General features: G+C 36.1%; 3 protein-coding genes across 3 annotated transcripts; 2 read left to right on the top strand and 1 right to left on the bottom strand.

The window, feature by feature from the left end:
* Positions 1 to 5,535: 5,535 nt before the first annotated feature.
* Positions 5,536 to 8,230, top strand: LOC125467798 (G-type lectin S-receptor-like serine/threonine-protein kinase At2g19130). The gene has a single exon (XM_048579122.1). The coding sequence runs from the start codon at positions 5,536 to 5,538 to the stop codon at positions 8,041 to 8,043; it is 2,508 nt and encodes an 835-aa protein (XP_048435079.1). The 3' UTR covers positions 8,044 to 8,230.
* A 747-nt stretch (positions 8,231 to 8,977) lies between these two features.
* LOC103941915 lies at positions 8,978 to 12,808 on the top strand. The gene is made up of 5 exons (XM_009352117.3): positions 8,978 to 9,086; positions 9,351 to 11,223; positions 11,728 to 11,829; positions 11,916 to 12,093; positions 12,404 to 12,808. The coding sequence occupies exons 2-5, from the start codon at positions 9,365 to 9,367 to the stop codon at positions 12,614 to 12,616; spliced, it is 2,352 nt and encodes a 783-aa protein (XP_009350392.2). The 5' UTR covers positions 8,978 to 9,086; positions 9,351 to 9,364; the 3' UTR covers positions 12,617 to 12,808.
* Positions 12,809 to 17,413: 4,605 nt separating this feature from the next.
* On the bottom strand, positions 17,414 to 19,172 carry LOC103941906. The gene is made up of 2 exons (XM_009352108.3): positions 18,454 to 19,172; positions 17,414 to 18,359 (listed from the first exon to the last, which is right to left on the bottom strand). The coding sequence occupies exons 1-2, from the start codon at positions 18,724 to 18,726 to the stop codon at positions 17,793 to 17,795; spliced, it is 840 nt and encodes a 279-aa protein (XP_009350383.2). The 5' UTR covers positions 18,727 to 19,172; the 3' UTR covers positions 17,414 to 17,792.
* Positions 19,173 to 21,443: the final 2,271 nt, after the last annotated feature.

Here is a 21,443-nt window from a genome sequence, read left to right as displayed (position 1 = left end):
TCGGCGAGAGAATGATGGTATTACACTCTAAAATATGTCAAGTGACTTAAGTTGACAAAAAATTGAATAAAATAGCTTTTAGGATAAATTACACAAAACTACCTCAACTACAGGCCGAACCATAATCTCATACCTCATGTTTTAAAAATTACAGCGTCATACCTCATCTTACAAATTTGTTGCAATGTCAAACCTCCGTTAGTTTGTCTATTAATTTTTTTGTTAAATGCTGACGTGACTTGGAATGAGACCCACTCTCTTGTCCCCAAATTCAACCCTGTCCCCAGGCCCAACAGACCCTCTTGCAAATAAAAAAATAAAAAATTGGGTTTTTTTTGGTTCAAAATTCTTTCTTTTTTCTAGGGAGAGAGAAGGAGAATGGTGAAATTTGGAGGATGAAGGTGAAATTTTTCTGGGGAGGAGAGTGGTGAATTTTTTTTTCTCTCAGCCGATTTAAATTTCTGTGAAAGATGAAGGTGAAAGAATGGAGGAAGAAAGAAGAGAGAGAGAGAGAGAGAGAGGAGAGAAAGAAGACATGTGAGAGAGATAGGAGAGAGGGGAGAGAGAGAAAGGGTAGGTTCCACTTGTTTTTACAAAAATATTTAAATAATTTTATCTTTAATTTATTAATATTTTTATCTAATTGAACAAGGGGGTGAGCATTTAACAGAAAATTTAAAAGACAAATTGAAGGATGTTTGACATTGCAACAAATTCGTAAGGTGAGGTATGACATTGTAATTTTAAAACATAAGGTATGAGATTGTGGTTCGACCCATAGTTGAAGTAGTTTTATGTAATTTACCTAGCTTTTAATATAATAGTAGGGATGAAATTAGCAATTTTTAATAAATTTAGAGACTTATTTTACCAAAAACATAATTCAATGACTAATTTTCACTGAGGTGATAGTTCAATAACTAAATCGGCACTTCACCCTAATTTATATACACTTTGCACTCATGTGGTTTGGGTAAAAGTAACAATTTGGTAAGCAACAACCGGATTAGGATTCTCTCCTCTCCTATTCTCATCTCCTTCCTTCCTCTCCTCTCACACTTTGTTTTTTTGTCTTATTGTCTCTATAAAAAAAAATCAATATAAGTTATTAACATAGCTTAATCGTAACCGTTCAAGTAGAAAGGGAGAAAATGGGAGAGAGATTAGGAGGGAAGAGAATCCTTCTCCAACAACAACCACCCTTGATGTTATAAAATGGTACCCTTGATTTTGCACTTACACATGCGCTATATTGGTACCACGTGGATCATAACTTACAAATGGTAAATAATAATTGTTTATGGGAGCATTTTTGCACACCACCATAACTATGGTGTATGTCCATTATACCCCTGATCATTTGTCATGTATCCTTTTACTAAACTCTAGTTAACTTTTACATTAAATGTTTCTTTTTCAATTTTGAAAAAATTAACCAAATTTAAGTTAAAGGGTATGTGATAGATGATTAGGTGTATGGTAAGCATACACCATAGTTTATAGTGGTGAGCAAATATGCTCCCATTGTTGATGCTCAAAAATAATCCACCCTATAATAATTGATCAAAAATAGTTTTCTTGGTATCAATCTTATATGATAAATGAAATGGAGATTCTCTTAAAAGTAGAATTCTTCATGGACTCTGTCACCATATGTTTTTGGCACAATGTTTGGTAATGTTGATACAAGAATTGATATTAAACTGTGTGGTGACAAAGATTCCACATAGAATCTCACCTTGAGAAGATTCCACATAGAATCTCATTTTGAGAGAGTTTCCTTAGAAAATTGTCATATCAAAAAATAATAGTTAATTTGAGTAGACCGAAAGGTTGTTAACTTTTAAAAAATGAAAACTAATAAAAAGACATAAACCAAATTGTTACTGAATTCTAATCACAAGAGTACAAAGTCTAATGAACTCGAATTTCTATTATTAGTCCAAGTCTTTCTGGTCTATACATTCACAACTAAAAATAATAGATTTGTGACTTATTTGAGGAGAATTTCTGTATATGTCACAGCACGTCTCCATTTCATGTAAGTACTAAGTTTATTGGCATTGGAGAACTGAGCTTTCAAGACTCAAGAGAGGCAGCAAAATGCTATTTTCTCATAAAACATCCATATGTTTCGGGCTTGATAAGGAATTTATGGGGCTTGGATGGCCCACGTGTATGAAAGAGAACGTAACTTTTGTCCCACATCGGACAACTTTAGGACTCGGTAAAGCTTTATATGGCTACGCCCTACGGCTGGATTTTATCCTTGCGGATATTTGATAACATTAAAACGATACAGATAAGATTAACATGATTATTATTATTTTTTTATTGACTTACTCTCTTTGATGCGTTTTTCGGTTAGAATCTAATGAGGATTGGCATGACCGTTCGTAAAGATGACATAAATAAATCAAATTTGCTAGTTTTTCTTGATTTTCCTACTCTGTTCAATGCATCTTTCGGTTCGAAAAATTAATGACGATTGACATGACCCTTCGTAACAACATACGAAAATCGAGAGATGTCCAATTTTATTTTTTATGCCTGTTTTCCTTCTCTCTTCAAGGTTTTTTTTCTATTAAAATTTAGGGTAAATTAGTTTTTCTTGTTAAGATTTAGGGTAGATTCAATATAAATTCAATTTTGTGAGCTAATATTAGGAATAGTCTAATTTTTTTTTTTGAACAAACGATATTATCTACATTAAAGAGAAATAGATGGGGCTAACCTCACAATGATTGTAATTCTTTTGTTAAATTTGTGATAAAAGTGAAAAGTAAAAAAAAATTGTAATATCCTAATTACGTTGCATTTAGTCCTATACTTATTTAATATACCTGTGTCATAGAATTTTTTTTGTCGATAATCTACATCTATATCACAAATAAATCGTTTTTAACTACCTATATTATAGACATTTTAGTTGTATTCAATTCTATCTTACATATGGTTTGCTTGAATTTTTTTTAATCCTCTTCTGATATAAGTATGTTATAATTGGACTCAATTTAAAAAAAAAAAAAAAAAAAAAAAGGGGTTTTAGATCTAGATCTAACTGCCTCTAAAATCTATGCACAAGCGTTGAAAGAAAATTTTGTTTTGTCCCAACCACAATGTGGAAAAATAACACATTATTCAAGCTACTGTAACTTGTAAGAGTTAAGGATATTTATCTTCGCACTCGAGATCCGGTGTGCAAATTTCCCCTCTCCAACAGGACTTTGTCCAAAATCTAGCGAACATGACATGAGAAAAATAATAGTCCAATTTCTCAAGTCTTCGCAAATAAGTTGAATATTCTCCTTAATTCTTTCTCAATTTGCAGTCCAATTCTTTTGGTATATGTTACCAGTTGTATATAATATATTGAGTAAGTTGTAGTAATGGTCTCTTAACTAAAAATTCATTACCATTGGTCCCTCAACTCATCAAAAAGTGCAGTTATGATCATTTTCGTCAATTCCGTTAGAACTTCCTCAAAATGAGTCATGTGCAATGAAGGTGAGGTTGAATTAAGGTATGGAAAATCAAATAAGAAAAATTGTATCAATAGTCCCTCAACTTTAACCCAATTAGAGAAATAGTCTCTCAACTTTAACACAATTGGAGCAATGGTTCTTTCAACATAACTCATTTTGACATAATTATAATGAAATTGACGAAAATGGGCATAACTACAAGTTTTTATGAGTTGAGAGATTAATAGTTATGAATTTTTAGTTGAGGGATCATTGTTCCAATTTGGTTAAAATTAAAGGGTCATTGCTACAATTTGCTCTAATATATTTCACTCTTTTACATTATGTTATGAAACATAAATAAAAAATAGAAATGATATACAACCAGTTACACGACAAAATTTCCTGACAAAGTGGGAGCTTGGAGTTGAGCTCCCAACAGAGCTCAACTCCCAGCAGGGACATAACGCAGAAACGGACAGAAAAAGACTCGACCAGCGGTCAAGATGGAAACTTCCAACCAAATCATACGCAAGGCTGATCATCCGTTCGTTGAATGTTGGACCCTTCGTCTCGAGTATATGATCATCCCAACCGAGGTAGGTTTGAACATTTATCACAAACAACAGATTGAACGGCTGAGATTGCTTCTGTGTGGACCCCGTGACGATTGAATCTGCCGAACCGCCAGCCTCACAGTTACGGAGACCTTTAATTTGAATGGAAAAATATTTTCCCTGGAAGAAAGGTTACAACGACAGAAATTAGCATTGAAACAAAAATCAATCAGAGAAAGTGATTTGTGTAGCTTTTTCAACACCTCACCACAATAACAGACAAATCTTAGTGGGGTCCAATTTGATTTCTCTTTTTTACTAGAAAGAGGACGATGGGTGGTAAATTATTGTTATCCATTTATTTCGGTCTGAATGAGGTTAGTTGAGAATTTTACCTTACTGATAACCGAACAGTTCAATTTCTCAATTTTGTTCATCTTATGTTGGTTAGATGGTGGAAACGGTCATGACCCAGGAATTGTTGTTTTTGGTATAAAAATTTGTTCAAACGTATGTAAAGCGTGCTTGTATTTTATATATTACCGTCATAATTATTTTCATGGCCACACCGTATGTTATTTATTTGACGAAGGAATATAACATGATATTAATTATAAATTATTTATTATATTAGTATATTACCTGTGCGAAATTTATTGATGTGTTATCGTTATCTTACCTACGAAATATTAACATCTTTATAAATTTTGTTCTTTATAACGCGATTCACAAAACATTTATATGATTAAAGAATTGTTATACAAATTGACCATTATTGGAGTAAATTCTCAACTAAACAATCCATCATTTTTTGACACTAATATTTTTGCTAGTTTGACACATACCTATAACCAATCTTTGCATTTGAATATTTTATAAAAAAAAAGGGACCAATTAGTGGTTTTGCTAGGGTAATCATCATTTTCGGGACGATAAAGACACACAGAGACATTTCGGCTTCTCTTAGTCACTGTTGTGCGATTCATCAACAACAGAAATCGAACCTAGAACATGCCATGAATAATACGAACCTGAAATTCGGCTACATTCACTGAACCATCCCGTGGTAATTTTTGCATTCAAATATTTGATTTGATAGTTTTTCTCACACAATAGCTTCTAGATAATTATTTAATAAGTTGATTAATAGTTCAATATTCTTAGAAAGTTTTTACTGAAAAATTTGTAAAACAAATAGACCTAGTCAAGTCAATTGCGGCTGACAAAGCTACACATATGATGAAACTCTGTTCACATAGTAACATGGTTTATGCGGTCCAATCCCTCCATTGTTTGGTTGCTTGACCACTTGACCTTAGCTTCTCCAAATCTGGCAAAACTTTACTTGCAGAAAAACATATGGATCCTCAGTGGGATTTGTGGAAAAAAAAACAAAGAAACTCACCTTTGACTTTTAGCCACACGATCATGACTTTTGGCCACTGAAACGATTTAAAACTATTTGGCTTAGAAATCTCTCTCTCAACTTTGTCTGCAAATTTTTCTGAGCAGCCATGGATGCCAAAACCAAGCAAAGATTGGTGCTTTCAGTTCTTTTCTTCTGCTATCTCAAAAGCCATGTCTCCCTTGCAGCCGACTCCATCACCGCAAACCAATCTCTCTCCGGCTACCAAACCATTGTCTCCGCCGCTGGGATTTTCGAGCTCGGTTTCTTCAATCCAGGTAATTCTTCAAACTTCTACATAGGCATGTGGTACACCAAACAAGTGGTATCCGAGAGAACCATAGTTTGGGTGGCAAACAGAGAAAACCCAGTTTCCGATAGATTTTCTTCGGTTTTGAGGATGTCGGATGGTAATTTAGTCCTCTTGAACGAGTCCAAAACCCCCATTTGGTCAACGAATTTAACCTCCTCCTCCGCCACCACTGCACGTCTTTTGGATACCGGAAACCTCGTCTTGAGATCGGGGTCTGGTAATATTACTTCGGAGGCGTTATGGCAAAGCTTTGATCATCCAGCTCACACATGGCTTCCAGGAGGTAGGATTGGGTTTAACACTGTTACCAAACAAACCCAAATTCTTACTTCATGGAAGAGTTCGGAGGATCCTGCACCGGGTCTTTTCTCGCTCGAGTTAGACCCCAACGGAAGCAATGCGTATTTCATACTGTGGAATAGGTCTAGACAGTATTGGACTAGTGGACAATGGGATCCAAAATCAAAGATTTTCAACTTGGTTCCGGAAATGAGGCTCAATTATATATACAACTTCAGCTATTTTACGAATGAAACCGAAAGTTATTTCACCTATTCTGTTTATGATCGTAAGAGAGTATCTCGTTTCGTGATGCATACTTCGGGGCAGATTCAACAGCTGACATGGTTGGAGACTTCCAGGCAATGGAATTTGTTTTGGTCTCAACCAAGAAAGCAATGCGAAGTTTATGATTTGTGTGGTGCATTCGGAAGTTGCAATGAGGTAAGCAACCTCGCCTGTAATTGCTTGAAAGGTTTTGAGCCCAAGTCGAAGAGAGATTGGGATTTGATGGACTACTCTGGTGGGTGTTCGAGAAAAACTCGCCTGTATTGTGAAAATGCTACTAGTGCTAACGGGAAGCCAGACCGGTTTCTTGAACTTCCTAGCATGTCATTGCCTGAAAATAAAGAGTCTGCGGAGGTTGGGAGTATTGCGGAATGTGAATCGTTCTGCCTTAGAAACTGCTCTTGCACTGCTTATGCCTACAACAGAAGTGGATGTTCGGTTTGGAAAGGAGAGCTTTCGGATTTGCAACAACTAACATCAAGTGACGACCAGGGAAGTACTTTATACCTCAAACTTGCAGCATCTGAGTTTAAGAGTTCGAAAAGTAACAAGGGATTGATTGTTGGTGTTGTGGCAGGCTCAACTGCCGGTGTAGCAGTTCTTTTAGGCCTTATTGTGTTTGCAATCTTGAGACGGAGAAAGCGAGTGAAAGGACTGGGAAAAGCAGTAGAGGGTTCGTTGGTGGCATTCGGGTACAGAGATATGCAAGATGCAACGAAGAACTTCTCCGAAAAATTGGGGGGAGGAGGTTTTGGTTCTGTTTTCAAAGGGACATTGCCCGATTCGTCTGTCATAGCAGTGAAGAAGCTTGAAAGTGTTAGCCAAGGGGAGAAGCAATTCAGAACAGAAGTGAGCACAATTGGGACAATCCAGCATGTCAATCTTGTCCGCCTTCGTGGGTTCTGCTCCGAAGGTTCTAAAAGGATGTTGGTGTATGATTACATGCCAAACGGATCTTTGGACTCTCACCTCTTCAACGATAAGGGTCCGGGGGTCTTGGATTGGAAAACAAGGTACCAAATTGCACTTGGGACAGCAAGGGGGTTGGCTTATCTTCACGAGAAGTGCAGAGATTGCATCATACATTGTGACATAAAGCCAGAAAACATTCTCTTAGACGCTGAACTTTGTCCAAAAGTGGCAGACTTTGGCCTTGCAAAGCTTGTTGGAAGAGAGTTTAGCAGGGTCCTGACAACCATGAGAGGGACAAGAGGCTATCTTGCGCCAGAGTGGATTTCAGGCGTGCCGATCACAGTGAAAGCGGATGTGTACAGCTACGGAATGATGCTGTTTGAATTCGTTTCGGGGAGAAGAAACTCGGAGCAATCTGAAGATGGGAAAGTTAGATTCTTCCCAGCTTATGCTGCTAGCCAGATTAGTACTCCAGAAAGTGATGTGTTGAGCCTATTGGATCCGAGTCTCGATGGCAATGCCGACGTAGGAGAGCTCACTAGGGTTTGTAGAGTTTCATGCTGGTGTGTCCAAGATGATGAAGCTCAGAGGCCGTCAATGGGGCAGGTGGTGCAAATCCTCGAGGCAGTTTCCGATGTCAACTTGCCGCCAATTCCGAGAGCTCTTCAATTGTTTGGAGACGACCAGGAGCAGATAGTTTTCTTCACTGAGTCATCCTCGAACCAGAGTTCGCGCCCGCGGAGCAATAACACATCGACTGCTTCCTCTCAGACCAAAAGCAACCCATCTTCAACCATCTCCAAGGGATCTGAAGAGCATCAGTGAGCATTTTGATGTGCCTTTTCTATTTGGTCATTTGGTTTGATCCTAAAGTAATTGTCTGTATTAGTCTCTGTGTGTGTAGATAGCTTCTGATTAGGTATGTTATTGGATTATTATCCAAATTATCCCAATAAGCAATGTGTGTGTGTGTAGATAGCTTCTGGTAATGCTTCATATCAAAATCTTCAAGATAAATTTTGTTTCTGTTTGATTAATTAAAGCTTCATATGCATAAGTGATGGACTGTTAATTTGGAAAACTTTATTTTTCTTTTTCGAACTTGAAAATTTTACTTGAACAGTAAAAGTGATGTGATAACTTTGTTAATCCATCCCAAACAAGAGCGTCAAATGGCATTGTGACATGTGCAAATCATGCATTCTCGCCGACCTGGACAGAAAATAAAGGGTAACTTGATCATCTTACCCAAGTATCCCGCCCAAATTTTTACCTCTTCAATTAGGCTCCACCATCTTTTGACATAGTTGTTTGTGTTGAATGCTGAAGCGAAGATTGAAATCTTAATCGCTCTCATTAGCACAAAATAATTCCCGAATCACCCCCAAATTCCCATATTTCACAACCCTAAACTCCAAATTCTACCCTACCCTCCTTTTCTTACAAATACAAGGTTGTAAATGCAAAGTGTAATGCTAGGGATATCAATTTTTTTAAACCAAATGATGTGTTACTAACAAGAAATAAACACGTTAATCGATACTTAATTAATAATCCAATCATTTATAGCCACATCATTTTGTTTAAACAATTTGCTCTTCCTATCATTATTCAAATGGAAATTTGTGAGATGAATTCATTACTCAATCAAAGTAAAAAAAAAACCTAACAAAACGACCACCCACGTGGCAAACATCCAAAGCCTCGAATGAACAGTGGTACACCCTCGTCACACCATAACGGAAGCAAGCAAGCGGCGCTTAAAGCATAACGAACCGTTAAACCCCCACCAAAAAACCCAACTAATTTTTGCTTTTCAAATTCCTTGTCCACTTCCCATTGCGCGCGCCCTCTGCTTTTTCTCTCAGGTACTTTCTCTGCAGCTTTTTCTTTTATTTCCTTTTTCCTTACGAACTTAATTTCCCAGAAAATAGTTTCCCTTCAATATTCCTAGCTCTTGTTGCATTTCTCCGTTTACTTTCTGTGAATTTTTCTGCAAAAGATTGGAATTTTCTTCACAATTAGACAACATTAAGATTTGGGTTTTCTGGGTTTCTTCGATTGAGATTGAATTTCTGTGTGCTAGTTTCTTGAAATTCCTTTTCTTCTTTTTGTGTGTTTTCCCTCTAAAGATTATGAACGAGAAATGATGGTGGACCAAAAAGGGGGAAATTTTGAACCTAATTCTGTACCTTTATGTACGGACGTTCCTGATGGGATGATTTCTGAGAAGAAGAAGAAGAAGAAGAAAAAGAAAAAGAATAAGAAGAAAGGAAAGATCTGTGATGGGGTTTCGGACCAGACCCAGGATTTATCGTCAGTTGGTGTGCGGGATTCTTGTAATTCTTCAAAGATGAGCAATTGTGGGTTTGATGATGGAAGCAGTAGTAGTTTTGTTGAGGTTGAAGTTAAAGATTCGAAAGGCGGTGTTTCTGAAGGTACCGAGACTGGAACCGGGAGAGCCTGCGGTAAAAATGGAAAGGAAAACAGATGTTTAGGTCACAATTGGAAGATGAAGCGGGAAGCACGAAAGAATTGGGTGAAGGAACTAGGTTACAGATATGGAGTAAAACATGTTCATCCGCCGCAGAATCAGGTATGGGTTGAGCATGATTCATTTTCTGGAGATGTGTTGTTGCCTAGCAACAATGCTGCTTATGGGTTTAAGGGGATGGCACACGAACAGTCATCTATGCATCGGAGAATTCCGCCAAGAGCATTTGTAGGGGATGAATCATCACAATGGGTTTTTTCTCAGCAGAGGTTGAATGGGAGTTTTCATAGATGTGTCTCACAACCAAGTAAATTTCAAGGTGCCGAAAATGATTGGGAAACATCAACTAATTTGTATAGGCGTGAGAATTTCAATGGGAAAAAAGAGTATTCACAGGTTCCTTTTGGTATGTACCATTACCAGACTAGAGACACTGCAAGAAGAACGTTTTACCATGCTCATCATGTTCCCAGTCATGGTTTTCGACCATACAAACTCGGGAAGAATCCAATCATGGAGCATAATTTTGGTAGGTGTTCGTATGCTTCTTTGGACAGTATGCCATACTCACAGTTCAGATATCACAGTGATCAAAAGTTTAGGAAAGCTGCTAATTCTGGACCAAGTTCTCATCAATGGAAACCTGTTGGTACAAAAGATTCCAGGCGAAATGAGGGGATTGGCTCTGCTGGAACTTGCGATGCTTTAAACCTTAGCTTACCAGTTTTAAGTAAGGAGTTGAGCGATAACCATCAGGAAGGAGGTCAAATTCCTTTCCCTTCATCTGATACAAGATGCGCAGACTCAATATCTAGCCATCAATTGCCTTCAGACTCTTATCAGTGCCCAAAATTCTATAAGTCCGCTGCTGAAATAGAGAATCAGAACATTGAAAGTAACGGTTATGAAGCAAATGGTAGAAGACCAAGGGCCACCGACGAGTTCCTGATTGGCTCACAAATGGCAGTGGAAGGTCTAAATGCTTCTTACAGAATGCAATTAGCATCTGAGCTTGTTCAGCTTACAATGGGATGTCCCCTTGCAGAGTTTGAAAGATTCATCCACTGTGCTGCTCCTGTTATTGCATCTTCATATGTGCATAAAAAATGTTCTATTTACTTGGATGATCAGATGTCTCATGGTTTCCTGTGCAAGCACCAGATACCGAATTTATCACTTTCCACTGTTTGGAACTGGTATGAGAAACCAGGGAACTACGGAATGGATGTCAAGGCAGATGATTCAAAAAACCTCGATAGTTCAATGCCATTCCATGCTTATTTTGTTCCTTACCTTTCCGCTGTTCAGTTGTTTCAACCCCAAAACTCTTGTTCCAAAACATTGAATGCAACACACTCTTCAAAAGCAACTGAGCTCAACCATCTTCAGGCAGGGACAGAGAAACATGATGGAAGTGTCCCTTTGACTCTAGATTGTTCACCTGATTCAGAGCTCATATTTGAATTTTTTGAGTCTGAGCAGCCATATCAGCGAAAGCCTTTCTACAATAAGTATGTTCTTGCCACTCTTATACTAAGATATCTTGCCTTTCTACAATAAGTATGTTCTTGCCACTCTCGTCTTTTCTTATTGTTCTATTCATCTTGCAGCGGAAAATTTTCTAGAAATAGTAATCAAAATTGGATTGATTGTTAACAATATTTGTTTACTTCTCTAGCTGTTCGGTTTCTTTACACATTATTAAATTGCTGTGGAACCTAGTTTTTTACTTGAGAATGAGGGATAGAAACTTCCAAATAGATATTGAAATGGACCATGAACTCCAAATGATTATTTCATTTGAAACAATATGGTTGATCCATGTTTGAAACAATGATGAAAGTGCAAAAAGAACTCCAAATGATTATTTCAACTACATTGGTTCCTAATTTAATGTCTTGTTTTGAACTTCTGAGTATTCCTCACTTCTCGTATTTGCATGCTTGTAATTTTGATTTTGAGATACATGTCACTGGTTACTAGTTTTGATGTACCTGATTTCTAATTGATTGCAGAGTTTTGGAGCTAACTGATGTTGGAACTTCTAATCATCACATATTTGGTGACCCGTCAAAGCTAGATTGTCTGAATTTGCACGATTTACATCCTGCATCTTGGTGAGAATCAATTTTGCTATTCGATTTATGTGGCTTGCTACTGATTCTTAGCATGTTTAAGAATGTTGGGTTAATGTGGCTTTCAGGTTTTCGGTGGCCTGGTATCCTATATATCGAATTCCAGAAGGCAACCTACGTGCTACATTCTTGACTTACCATTCACTTGGACATTTTGTACAGAGGCCTATTTCAGTTGATCCTGCCAATAAGTACACAAGTCGCATCGTCTGCCCTGTGTTAGGATTGCAAAGCTACAACGCACATGTAAGAAATCAATACTCTTTGTCTTTCATGCTCCTTGATTTCAGTCAAGATCACTCTTTCTGTGCAACACTTAATCACTGAAAGGGTTGGAAGCAATAATAAGACATCAACAATTGAAACTGACGGAGCATAAAACCACGCTCCATGACAGTTTGGAAGTGTCGGGAAACACTATATGCTGGCTAACTGTGACAATGATATCACAAGTTTTGAACAAGTCCTATTCTGCATACTGCTATAATGCTTTGAACAATGGTTACTTGTTGATATAGGCTCGCTTAGAAACTTATTGTGGATATTCTTCTTGTAGGGTGAATGCTGGTTTGAACCCAAAACACCTTCCGTACATTCTTCAAACGAATCTACTTCTAACAGTGTAGAAATTCTCAAAGAAAGGCTCAGAACGTTGGAGGATAATGCATTACGTTTTGGTAGAGGCTGCGTTTACAAGGATCACGTCATGGTTTCCAACAGGCAGCCAGATTACAAGTTCTTCAGTTCTCGAAAAACACATTATAAATAGTTACATACGAATGATACCATCTATTTCTGGTTTTGTGAATTTGAGTTTGCCTGCATAGCGAAGATTTGTAAAGGGAAGAAGATTTGTAAATGGATAAAGATCTGTAAAGGGTAAAGCGTAAAGGAAAGGAAGTGTACTCCTGTACTTCGGCGCCTTGGTTTGGTTGATAACAAAGTGAAAGTGATTTAGTGATGCTCCTTTTTTTAACATTTTGATCTTATAATGTATATTTCTTCGTATCTATCTTTCTTATTATGTAACTTGGTGATTCCATGACGAAAGAATTAAAAGAGATATGAAACCGAAGATAACTAAGAATCTCTTCCCACAAGAGAGGGTTCGTCACCATAGCTTGCTTTTGACACAAAAACCCTGAACTAAATATCAGGAAACATGTGAAATTCCAAGGCTGCAAAACGAAGAGTTGGGTACCTTTTTGTATCATCATTATTGTCGTTGGTGCCCTCTTTTTATGGTCTGTACTTAGATCCAGTCATCCCTTATGACTTGTATACCGTTAAGAAACTGCCAGAAGGCAGAGTTGCAGTGCCTTAATGGCTAATTAAGTTTGAGAATGACTTGTATGTTACGGATATATTAATACAGTGACATTTCATACTAATAATAAATGAACATATGTTAGTTTTGCCCTACATATATTAATAATAAAGAACATCATCATAAAGGTATACCTGTGAGCGGCCCCAATTCAACAAGGTTCTTCGCTTTGTGAGGATCGGGTGGGGATTCGGAGGAACATCTGTCATACGCAGTCGTACTTTTACTTTGCAAAGAGCCTGCTTCGACGACTCAAACTTTTGACCTTTCAATCACAAAAAAATAATTTCTCTATTGCGCCAAAACTTGCTCTCATAGTCATAACGGTGTACTTATAACATGAAAATTCCTCTTCAAACTTGTTGGATGCAAAAAACGGAATATGTGTGATTTATGGGGTTTTTATTAAGTGAATGGCCCAACACTTTTCTTTTTCTCTAGCTTTTGCAATGAATAAGTTGATAAATGTCCCTTTCTTTCTGATCTTCCTTTTACACTTGAAAGACAGAAAAACTTTAATTAAATTCCTGCCTAGCCACTTGATCTTTTATTAATCAAAGTAGATAAAAAGAGCAAAAGACAAACCTTTTTGCTTGGATTTGATTTAATTAAAGAAAGAGGAGGAAGGAAAAACCAATACTTCTTCTCAGAAAATCATATATGGTACCTTGTACTCTACCTTCTTCTATAAAAAAAAATCTGATTATATCATTGATTTGATATAATTATGTGTATTATCTTATCATATAATTTGCTTGATGAGAAAAAATAAGCACATATAAGTATACAATTGGTGACCCTTAAGAATCTCTCATTCTCTACTATTGATAAGTTATATAATTCAGTTAGATTAGCCACTTAAACTACGGTCTAGTGTTATTCCTCTTCACTAGTAAGTGAGAGGTCTTAAGTTTGATTCTCGTCAAAACTGAATTTGAACCACATTATTAATATAGGAAAGTTAATGAATTTATTTTGTCGAATGTTGAATTTGTTGTATGCATTACTTATCACATAAAGTGTAGTAAAAAAGTGACCTTTTATTTTACTTTAACAATAGAGTATCTCCAAACGAGACGTCAAAATGTTTGAATTTGCTGTATACATCACTTGTCACAACATAAAGTATAGTAAAAAAGTGATCTTTCATTTTACTTCAACACTAGAATATCTCCAAACAAGACATCAAAATGTCTAAATCAGTAATAACAGTTAAAAAAAGCAGCAACAACGTTTTCCAATCGAAAAACCAAGCCTAATGTGGGATGATATGGATTGACAGCTCTCACCCTTAATACCAAAATACAGCTTAAAAAAAAATTGATCGATTATTAAATTCATTTTATTAATTTATTATCGTTTAAAACATTTAGTATAATAATTTAATGTAATAAAATAATAATTTAATTTGACATATTGAGTAGCAAGCAAAACTTAAATGATATCAAACTACCATAATTTTATGCTTAAAATTTAATATCTCATTTGAAGATGCTTTTAAACCCTTTACAGGTAACAATTACTTCAACTATCTGCAATCCACGTGGCAAACAACCCATTTAATATATTGGACAACAATATTATGACAAGCTCAGTAATCTTATGACAAAAGAAGTTTCTGAATCTGACCATCTTCATGGATTTTGGTAGGTAGTAAAGAATTGGATCCCTTCCTTTAATGCTATTTAAACTTTGAGATCTTTCGATATTATTGATAAGATCAGTATCAATTGCGTGGTTTAAATCCAGAAGGCTTTGGCTATAAAGCCAAGAGGACAAACTGTAGAAAGCAGTAACAAAAAAGGACATGTAACCATGTGCGAAATGTTGCCAAAAATGATAAAATTTAGGTCTGTTTAAGCCAATGTAGATGTAAATTTTCATCGTCTTTTTCTTTGATAAAAATACATTTGCAAAATAATAACATCTTCGATTAAGGCTAAAAGCCTCACGCATGCCCATGATGAATTGGGAGGGGGTGGGAGTTTGGCCGAAGAATCTCCAATTCCAAAGTTAATATTATGAGAAGAAAGTATTTTTAGGAGTTTGTGGGTAACAAATGGTTTAACATTTTAGTGGGATAAGTGGGGTATTTATAGGAGGGTGGCCGGCCATTAGGGTTGGGAGTGGCCAACCATTTATGGTGATTTTTAGTGGAGTAATTCAAGATATTATATGAAATAATATTTTGAAATTACTATAGCAATTATTCTAAATTGAATAAGGGATTTTAGGAGTTACCTTATCGAATGAAATCAATGAGGAAATGATAGTGGTTTGAATAAATTCTATAATAATCACATTTGACTATTTCAAGGATGGAGGGAATCTTGAGTCGTTATTGTATGTTGCACGTGCGTGAAAATTCTGGTGTGCGTCGTCCATCTAACTTCTTGTCAAAAAATCCACGTAACAACTCTATAATTTTTGGAAATATTTTTTGGCTCCATAGTCACTGTTTTAAAAATTCCCGCCTAGAGTCGCCTAGGCGTTAGGCGACTGACCACCGTCTTAATTAATCCTAGGCGTTTGAAAATTAAAAAAGAGTGCCTAGACCTGCTTAGGTGCCCGCCTCAACCGCTTAGGGGTTTGCCTTAACAGCTTAAGGGCCCGCCTATTCAGCCCAGACCCGCCTAGGTCGCGACTTTCACTTAGATAGATAGTAGATAACTTTCATTTTATATTTTATTTTTTCCAATAAGTTATAAGAAACTTGTTAAATACATAGATGAACACAAATTATTTGCTTGTTTCCCATGTTTTCATTATGTTCCAATACTTTATAATCAGTAATTGCATTCTATTTTACAGTGTATGTATCCTAATGAAATTGTGTCTTTTTAAAGTATAAGCAGATACTTATTTATACGACTCATAATAAATTTACTCAAATCTACCTAGTCCACCTAGACCCCCACCTAATCCACCTAAGCCCCCGCTTAGACCACCTAAACCTCCGCCTAATTCACCTAATCACGCTTAGACGCTAAGCACCAACCCGCCACCGACTAGTGCTTAGCGCCATGTAGAAACTTCATTTAAGCACATTATATGCCTAAAGCACCAACCCATTGAACAAAAACAGATAGTGCATTGATTTCTAAGATGCTTTGGAAGCTCCTCAATAAACAAGGTAGTGAAATTAGGAGAAAAAAAGGCTGTCTTTAATAAATAAATACAGATGTCAAAAAAAAAAATATAAATAAATAAATAAAGATGTGCAACGTGCATCAGCATCAATTGCAGTTTATGCGCACGTTCTTATAAAATTTTAGAGGTGTGGTATCCAGATACAATTTTTTTTTTACTTTTTAACTTTTGGTATGTAGTTGGATCAAATAAATTAAAAAAATTAAAAAACAAAAATTAACAAAAATGCGTGAAAAATAAAAATAAATTTGCGAATAGTACCAGCCAAAATTTTACTGCTCAAATTTACATTGTCAAAACTACCACATCATGATATGATGTGCCAGATTTTACAAGCATTGGATGTTTATAAAATTTGATTAAATAATGACTAATGACACTATAGGGAGGTTGAAAGAAGAGACATGGATCCTCTCTTGAGCTCAAGATGGGGATCTTCCTAATCAGCCTGTATGGGCCGTTCAAACTTAATCCAACGGTTGAAATTATTATAATTTTTAGAGGGTCCTCCTGTGTGGAGCTGTTGGATTAAATTTGAACGGTCCAGATGGGCTGGTTAGGAGGATCCCCATCTTGAGCTCAGGAGAGGATCCTCTTCCTAAAAGAAAAACTGGGGGTGATTATGCCTTATCACTAGAGATATATTACGTGATGAATGAGACACTCACGAGCAAGGACATACAAGCAGAGTAAAAAACAGTCCATGTCTTTTGATATATCTTCTGTTACAACCAAGATTTCCAACAATTTAACACAAACACACGCTTCCGATTTCCTATCAGACAACTCTCACAAAAAGTATGAGATTTCATGTATTTTGATTCCATGTTCATTTCCGATATGAGATCTATCATAATATCAGAAAATCCTACCAAAATTAGTCATATTTTTTAGTTTATGCACTAGTTCTTATTAAGTTTTACTCCTCAAATCAAAATCGCCAAAATGACCATATCATGATAAGGTGTGCCAAATCTCATAAGCACACTTCTCACAAAGCATGTAATCCCATGGGCGAGACCCTCTCACATTGAGGTCAATAAATACGCGCCAAGAGGGAGCGAAAGTAAAGCAAGAGAAATTCATTGATTGCGTACTGAATATAAATTCATATTTTTTTATATATAACTGGTTACAACCAAGATATTCTTCAACACGAATACCGCTTCCAATTTTCTGTGGCATGGCTAGTCTGCATTATACATATACATATACATATACATATACATATACATATACATATATATATATATATATATATATATATATATATATATATATAACTTAACCACATAAAACTCACAGGTCTCAAGAAAACAGGCAAAACAGAGAAGTAAATGTAAATGCAGAATGTTCTGTGTTTTCTCCTCAGTGTACCACAAGTAACCTACACAATTAAAATCTTGATGTCCCTTCCAACCACAGAAGCTGCATCAAACACGAAACAGAGAATTTTCACGTCAAAAACTTAATGCCCCCTCTCTGTCTGGTGGTCGTGGTGGTTCATCCTATCAATAAACCCTTCCATAATTACCCTCTTGTTATTATCCCTACACTCCGCCTCCGACCACCTCCTCACATATTCCGGCGAGATTGTAATCGAACTCTGCCACGGAAAAAAGTAGAGCCAAATTGATGAGGCAAGGATTGCAATCGCCTTGCCCCAAAATACCGTCACTGCAAGGCTGATGAGAAGAAAATATGTTCCAGAGTTGAAACAGTAGGACCCCACTTTCGTGTTCTTCGGTTTCGCGGCGGGGTTGTGAGGATTCCCGAGGCTCTGTTTCGTCGGGTCCAAGAGAGTTTTGGACAACCTTTCGGATTCTGAAACCGAACTCGAAGAAGATAGTGCGGATGATGATGAACTGGAAGAACGAGAATGTAACGACATCTCAGAATTTGGCTTTGTTTCTTCAATTTTTTTCACCGACTCATCGCCTCCCAAATTCAGGGACGCCTCATTTCTGAACGAAAAACACCGCTTTGATCCGAACGAGTACTGCCGGCAAACTTTCCGATCACGAGCTGTCTTGGCCTGCAAAATACCAAAAAACCATTGTTAAAATCGAAAAACAAAAACAACCCAAAATCTATAATCCAACAAAGATTAAGGATTTCGGAACACCGACCAAGATTGTTTCGAACACCACGGCTTTCACCGCCTTGGAAAAAGTTTTGTTCGGACGAGGAGGCATATTCGAGTTCACAGAATCTGCCGGAGAAGAACACCCTCTGTCCAGAGACATTGTTTTCATCAGCGGAGCTGCCTTCTTGTCCTCCCTGGATTCAACAGTTCGGACCTGTCTCCTCCAGGAAGCTTTGGTCTCGAGCACCATGTCCACGTCCACCGGTCGGAAACAGTGCAGAAATTTGGGTTTTGACTTCGAAACGTTTTTCTTCATTATGTCCGTTACCAACAACAAAAAGAAACGCCTAAACGGGCTTGTCTAAGATGGGATAATTAATGGGGTGAAGGTTTTGGTCAAAACAAGGAAAGAGCAAGAAGGGAAACAGAGACAATCTATTTTCATTTGGGAGTTTAGGGGGTTGGAGGCCGGCATTGGTGTCTTGTTCATTTACTAGACAACGAGTGATCCGTTGGAAGTTGAGACTTTGGGAGTTATGTCCGGGGGAGCAGGATTTTCTCTCCTCTTTTTTTTCTTTCTTTTCATTTTTCTCTTATTTGAACAATCACGGTTAAAACACGTTAATATTTTATATTAAATTTTTATAGCAAAAAAAAGATAAAATAAGAGAATATGAAAGGAATGGATGGAAAGGGATGGAAAGAGAAGAAGGGAGAATCCTAGTTCATGTACTAGGGTGCGCGCGGGTGTTTTATGCTTATCTTGTTTTCTCTCTCTTAACTAAAGTGTACCATGTGGAGTTTATTTATCAAATCATTGTAAAAATGCTAAAGGCAATCCAAAAAAGTTGAAAACTTTTATCATGTAGATGATTTATATATGTTATGTTAGTCATCCAATATTTTGTCTTTTGGATTGTGATACGACATATGAAGAGATATGTTGAGAATACATCGTATAGAAAAATAAAAAATAAGTCTTGCATTAAATGTTAACAAGACCCGAACATGTTCACCTATTGCCAATTAATTTTGAATTGATTGTTAATTATTGTGAGAGGAAACGTTTTAACTAGGAAAAATTAGGTGTCCATTCCTATTTTTCCTGCTCCATTGATTAAAACCTTATTCCTTTTCAAAATTTGATCAAAATTCTTAGATTTTAATAAATGTCATTAATTATGTCAATAATAATTTTTTTTGTTTTGCTTTTAAATATATTCATTTAGTGTTAGAAACGTTACATTTGGTATATTTATATTTATGGCTGAATTTTTTATTATATATTTTTATATTTAGTTTGTACCCATTTTTATTTTGCAAGCCTTTTTTTAAGTTGTACCAATTTTTAATGACATAATTGTGTGTGTGTGTGTGTGTTGGGGGAGGGGGGGGTAAAAAAAAAGTTGTACCAATTTTCTTTTCAGCTTTAATTTGTACCCATATATTAAGTCATTTTTGTGCCCATATTTTTTAAACTTTTATTTGTATTTGTACCCATATTTTTTAATTTATTTGTACCCATTTTTTATTTTGCTAAATGTACCCATGCTAATTATATGTATTTATTTTTATGTATTAAACTATATTAATAGTTATTTTTTAAAATATGTTAATAATTATGTGGGCACATTACTTTTTTGTTATAATTTTTGTGAAGAACAATATTGTCACATCTCGGCCAGGGGCAGATCACTTCCTGGGCCCGCTCCACCACCGTAGCACGAAATTGTCCGCTTTGGGCTTACCATTCCCTCACGGTGTAGGAACTCTGAAGTCAATGAGCTCCCAAAAGGCCTCGTGCTAGGTAGAGATGAGAATATACATATAAGGATCGCTTCCCTGGACGATGTGGGATGTCACAAATATTACACTTAATTTGATTTTTATGTATTTATTATATTTTAAAATATTATTTGAATTTCATAATTTGTGGGACATTAAATTCATAAATGCATGAGTTAAATCTCTTATATGAAACTAAGGATCTCGATCAAAATATTTAAACAAACAAGATTTCAGTTCAACAATTTAGTTGATTAAGAATCGGAACCAAAATAATCCTTTTAACTACATTTGCTTTAGGACCTTTTCAGCACGGGAGACAAGTTTAGGGTTACAAGTTATATAATACTTATTTATTTTTGGGAGGGGAGGAGATTAATGGGTTATCAATTTAATTGAGTTGGTTGGTGTGGTTGAGACTTATGGTTTGAGTGTTTGACATAGTGGCAAGCAAATGGCCGTCCATTTAATTTGATTGGAGAGATTTTTTACTCTTAGCACATTAGGTGGGGCAAATAATTAATAAGAATTTGACAAGTTTGATTGTCTTTTAGCATTTTCTTTCTGTTTTAGCTTCCTTTTGTGATACTAAGTATATTGAATGCTTAAGAAGTTGAGTATTTTTTTTTTTACTCTAATTATATTGTTACCGAATAGAGATATTGATCTTGACATTACATGATCCATTTTACTGACTTTAAAACGTTGTGCTTTGACCAAAATAGAAAAACAAAACAATCTAAGTTGGCTTATAACATGTCGATACAAAGAAAAGCTAGCAAGAGCAATTGCTCAAGCCTACAGTCTACGGTCCATGCCAATATTATCATTTTTATGTGTTTATATTGGTACAAGTACTTCTATGAATCTATATATTGAGAATTAACAAGTAAATGGAAAGAAATTGGCCATAATGAAGTATTCAAATGTCTTTCATGTCTTGCTTATCATGGTAATCTTTTCTTAGTACACAAGAGGTGAAGATGAGTACTTTTACCAGTGTGGTGAGTACATCGGTAAGTTAAAGACAAGGAAAAAAAAACAAGATTCAAACTTGAGACTAGGAAGACATTCACACTATCATGGGCAACTGGATTAACTAACGTTTGTGTTATCATTCTTTCTCCTAGTCCTAAAGCGGTTGTTGACCTACCGGTTAGTAAGTTAATACATAGGTAATCACTTGTTTAGGCATATTTTACAATATTTTTCATAATCTAAATCAACCATATTTAAGGTTATAACTAA

Source organism: the organism of the source record quoted next, unplaced genomic scaffold (genome assembly GCF_019419815.1).
Source record: "Pyrus x bretschneideri cultivar Hongxiangsu unplaced genomic scaffold, Pyrus_bretschneideri_v1 Contig13, whole genome shotgun sequence".
Taxonomy (NCBI): domain Eukaryota; kingdom Viridiplantae; phylum Streptophyta; class Magnoliopsida; order Rosales; family Rosaceae; genus Pyrus; species Pyrus x bretschneideri.
Note: the sequence above shows the minus strand (reverse complement) of the source record. Positions and strands in the feature narration are given on the sequence as shown.